General features: G+C 34.0%; 1 protein-coding gene across 1 annotated transcript; it reads right to left on the reverse strand.

Annotated features, from left to right (window-relative positions):
* Positions 1-723: 723 nt before the first annotated feature.
* Positions 724-4704, reverse strand: LOC119688368 (uncharacterized protein K02A2.6-like). The gene is made up of 2 exons (XM_038103046.1): positions 3989-4704; positions 724-3490 (listed from the first exon to the last, which is right to left on the reverse strand). Exons 1-2 carry the CDS (start codon positions 4702-4704, stop codon positions 724-726), a joined length of 3483 nt encoding a protein of 1160 aa, XP_037958974.1.
* Positions 4705-5067: the final 363 nt, after the last annotated feature.

Consider the following 5067-nt stretch of genomic DNA (forward strand, 5'->3'; position numbering starts at 1 on the left):
GACAACAGTAAGTAAGTAAGTAAAGCTTTCAAAATACGCGTTTGTTTCGATAATGACTTCTTCATTTGACTCAAATCTCTTACCGCCCAGCCATTTCTTTAGATTTGAAAACAAAAAATAGTCGCAGGTGTCTAAATCTGCAGAATATACTGGATGGGGTAGCAGTTCGTATCCCAATTAGTGGGTTTTGGCCAGTAATGCTTAAGCAGCACTCGAAATACATTTTTCTCATTTTCGTAAAAATTCACGAGGTTGTCTGCTTTGAACGGCTACTAAACACCAAAATTAGAAAGTAGCCCACTCGTAGATTACACCTGACGGTAGCACTATTGCATTTGGAGTAACTGCGCGGGAAATTCAAAAATTCCCTGAATTATCAAGCGCCCTCGTACAATATATTGAGGATGGAACGCGGACAATGTCATCGAAGACAATTTGGGCTCCAAATTGTCAAAGTCTAGCCAGTATATAGCATAATTGACACAGTGTTATTGTTTGTATAATTGTTTTGTAATGCATGAAATATATTTACTTCCTTTGGCACTTATTGAAGATATATACTTTGTCTTAATATTGTCTTTATAATGTTCTTGTTACACTGAGTACTTAACGACTAAATTTACATTTTATCACTTACTACTAAGAGAGATGAGTATTAACCATAATAAGGTTACCTTATAATATATTTTTAGATTAAGGTGACCATATTACAATACCCCCCCTTTACAATTGTTTCATGTTATCTTTAAATTTACGTGTTCTCAAATTATACTTGTAATTAATTTTTTCTTTCTGATCTACAATATTTTCTTCCACATTTTGACTTACAATATCTTTTGCCTTACTACCAATATTTTCCTCAACTATTGGTTCTTTAAATAATTTAGACCTATTTTCTTCCTCCTGAAAATTGTTCTTACAACCAATCATTTGATTTGCATGTCTTTTCCAGTTTTTTCCATTTTCAGTTTTAACTATATATATCTGTCTTCCTAACTTTTTAGATACATAGCCTTTTGCCCAACTTACTCGGCCTGGTATAGAATAATCTTTTACCATCACGGCCTCATTTTCTTTGAACCTATTGTTCCTCGATCCATAATATTTCTTTTGCTTGTTTTGACTTTCTTCTACTATTTTGTTAACATTTACATTTATTTCAACTTTTCTATGTGGATTAAATAAATCTAGTTTTGTCCGCAACTGCCGACCAAACATTAACGTAGCTGGCGCAATACCTGTACTACAGTGTTTAGTATTACGATAATCAAACAAAAATTTATTTAATACTACATTAAAATGTCCTGAATCAACATTAAGTAGACTTCGCTTTAACGCGTTTTTTACGGTTTTAACCGCATTTTCTGCCTGACCATTAGTTGCAGGATACCCTACCGGAGTTGTGAAATGCTTAATACCACAATTCTTTAAATATATTTTAAACTCGTTGGATACAAATGCAGTTCCATTATCAGACACTAATTCATGTGGCAGTCCAAAACGTGCAAAAACATCCTGCAATTTTTCTATTACTGCCTTACTAGTTGTATTTCTACCCATGTCAATACATTCAATCCACTTGGTATGTGCATCAATTATAATTAAACACCATCGCTTAAAACATGGTCCAAAAAAATCAATGTGCACCCTACTCCAAGGTTTGTCTGGCCACTTCCATACTTTTAATTCCTGCTTAGGTGGATCTGCCCTTGTTTTAAGACATGGCTCACAACCTTTAACTGCTATTTCTAAATCATTAGTTTGTTTTGGCCACCAAGAACATTCTCTTGCCCTAGACTTCATTTTCACTATTCCCATGTGTGATGAGTGTAATAATTCCACTACCCTATGTTGTAAGCTTTTAGGAATTACAATTCGATAAGCCCAGAAAACACAATTTTGCTCATAAGATAGTTCATTCTTCTTCCTAAAATATTGTTCCATATCTACATCTGTGCATTTGCTTGGCCAACCCTTAAGAATATACTCTTTAACTTTTTGTAGCACCTTATCTTTTTCAGTCTCTTTTTTTACTAACTCTAAATCTAACTGAATTTTGTTGCTTTCTTTAACATAGTTAAAATACACATCAGACTCTAACCATTTATTTTCACAGTAGATTTTGGACGGAAATCTTGAAAAGTAATCTGCTACATTTTGTGTTGATCTGATATGCTCAACCTGAAAATTGTAACCCGACAATGCTAACGCAATACGTTGTAATCTGTTTGCCGCCATCTGCGGTATACCTTTTTTAGGATTAAAAATATACTGTAAGGGTTTATTATCTGTCACAAGTATAAATTTACGTCCATATAGATATTGGTGAAACTTGGTAACACCAAACAAAATAGCTACTGCCTCCCTATCCAATTGAGAGTACTTTCTTTCTACTGGCTTCAAAATTCTTGAAGCAAATTCGATTGGCTTTTCAACACCGTCTGGCGCTACCTGTGAAAGTACTGCTCCCACGCCAATCGGACTTGCATCTACTGTTAACTTTGTTCCAAACTCCGGATTAAAATGTGTCAGACATTTATCCGCTATTACTAAATTCTTTAATTTATCTATTGCTTTAGAACATTCGTTTGTCCAGACAAACTGACTATCTCCCTTCATTAAGTCATACAATGGAGAAGCTATATTTGCCAGATTTGGTAAAAAGCGTCTATAAAAATTTATCATTCCCAAAAATGCTTGAAGCTCTTTCAGATTTTTTGGATAAGCAATATCTTTGATCATCTTAATTTTTTCAGGGTTAGTATGTAACCCCTCTTTATCGATAATATGACCTAAATATTCCACTTTTTTACAGAAAAAATTACACTTTTCTAGGGATAATGAAAATCCTGCATCTTGTAAAACACTTAACACTTGTTTTACTCGTTTAACGTGTTCAACTCTATTCCCTGCTGTGATCAGTATATCATCAATAAAAACAACTACTCCCTCAATTTTTAGCAACAAATTTTCCATAATTTTTTGGAAAATTGCCGGAGCGGATGCCAACCCGTAGACTAAACGTTTATATTGAAACAACCCTTTAGTTGTTGAAATGGTGGTCAATTTTCTTGAATCTTCATCCAACTCCATCTGTTGATATGCCATTGTAAGATCTAATTTAGTGAATTCATCACCTCCCTGTAACTTTGCAAATAATTCTTCAATACGTGGCAAAGGATATTTGTCCACAATTAGGACTGGATTTACTGTTACTTTGAAGTCTCCACAAATCCTCACCTGACCGTTCTTTTTTAATACAGGTACTATCGGCGTTGCCCATTCACTAAACTCTATCGGTTCTAACACATCCATATTTACTAAATCCTTTATTTGCTTTTCTACTTTATCTTTAATTGCCAATGGCACCGGCCTGGGTTTAAAAAATTTTGGAACCGACCCTGCTTTTACTGACAACTTAACTTGTCCTTTTGTGAAACATCCTAGTTTACTGTCGAATAGCTTTGCAAACTGATTTCTTAATTCTTCACTTAATTTGTCAACAGTAACATAATTTAATTTTTTAAAATCAATTTCAAAAACATTTAAAAAATTTCTGCCTAGCAAGGCTGGACCCTCACCTTGTACTATCAAAAATCTCACTACTCTGCACAATTCTTTGTACGTTACCTGCACGTCCACAACTCCCACAGGGTTTAATTCTACACCATTATAGGTCTTCAAAATTATATTAGTCTTCTTTAGTTGATTCATATTAAAAAATTTTTTAAAATCATTTAATGAAAAAATACTAAACTGCGAACCCGTGTCCAGTTGCATACAAAACTCTCGATTTTCCACATTCACATTTATATAAATTGGATCGTCAATTTGTTTTTCTTTATTCACCAACGGAAAAAAATTTGATTCAAAAAAATTAAAATCTTTTCTATTTAGCAAACACATTTTTTTTAAATGCCCTTTCCTATTGCATTTTTTGCATTTATAATCTTTATATTTACATACACTGCTTTTATGGTTATTATACCCACACACTTCGCACTTTTTTACTTCTTCTTTTTGCATCTGCTGTCTCTCATTATCATGCTGCCATTTCTCACTGCGCTGCTGACCATGTCGTCGCTGCGGCTGCGCTGCACTGTATCGCCCGTTATTTGATGTGTTGTTTCGCATGTAAAATATTTCCTCTTTAACTGCTGCTTCTAACGGCTGTTGGCTATATTCCGCTGCTTTCGCCATTTGTACCGCTTTTTCAAAAGTTAATGTTTCTACTGACTCTAACATTAACTTGTCCTTGACTATACTTCTTTCAAGGCCCATTATAAACTTATCTCTTAACGCCATTTCAAGGTGTTCACCGAAATTGCATTGTGTAGCTAAATTTCGCAGTTTTATTGCCCAATCGTTTACCGATTCTTGTTGCTGTTTACTGGCGCCATAAAATCTGCACCTCTCAGCAAAACCAATTGTCACTGGCTTGAAATGTGCTTCCAATACCTTTACACATTGTTCATAAGTGACTTCTACTGCGTCCACCAATTTTGGACTCAATAGATTCTGTAACAGCATAAAACTCCTCTCCTCCAATGACGTAACCAGCATTGCTTTTTTTTGAATTTCGTTTGTCACTTGGTTGCAGATCAAGAACTGCTGCAACTTCGACTTATAAATACTCCACGAACCATTTTCGTGGTCAAAATTAGGTAATTTACCCAAAATTTGATTTTTTTCGACTGTGGCCATTTTTACTGGATTTTGTTTTTTTTTTCTCCTCGTCGCCACTATAATGTTCTTGTTACACTGAGTACTTAACGACTAAATTTACATTTTATCACTTACTACTAAGAGAGATGAGTATTAACCATAATAAGGTTACCTTATAATATATTTTTAGATTAAGGTGACCATATTACAGTCTTAAATAATAATTTTAAGTTAATTTACTCTAGAATCTTGACTTTCTATTTTAAATGTTCTAATATCTGCAATCGAAATTTTTTTATCCATGGGGATTGTTGAACTTTGTGAAACTGATACTTATTTTGTTTGGAAATTTCATCTTTGTGCTAATGTGCGGGTATACGCTGAAACGAACATACGGGTATT

This window comes from Teleopsis dalmanni, chromosome X (genome assembly GCF_002237135.1).
Source record: "Teleopsis dalmanni isolate 2A chromosome X, ASM223713v2, whole genome shotgun sequence".
In the NCBI taxonomy this organism is placed as follows: domain Eukaryota; kingdom Metazoa; phylum Arthropoda; class Insecta; order Diptera; family Diopsidae; genus Teleopsis; species Teleopsis dalmanni.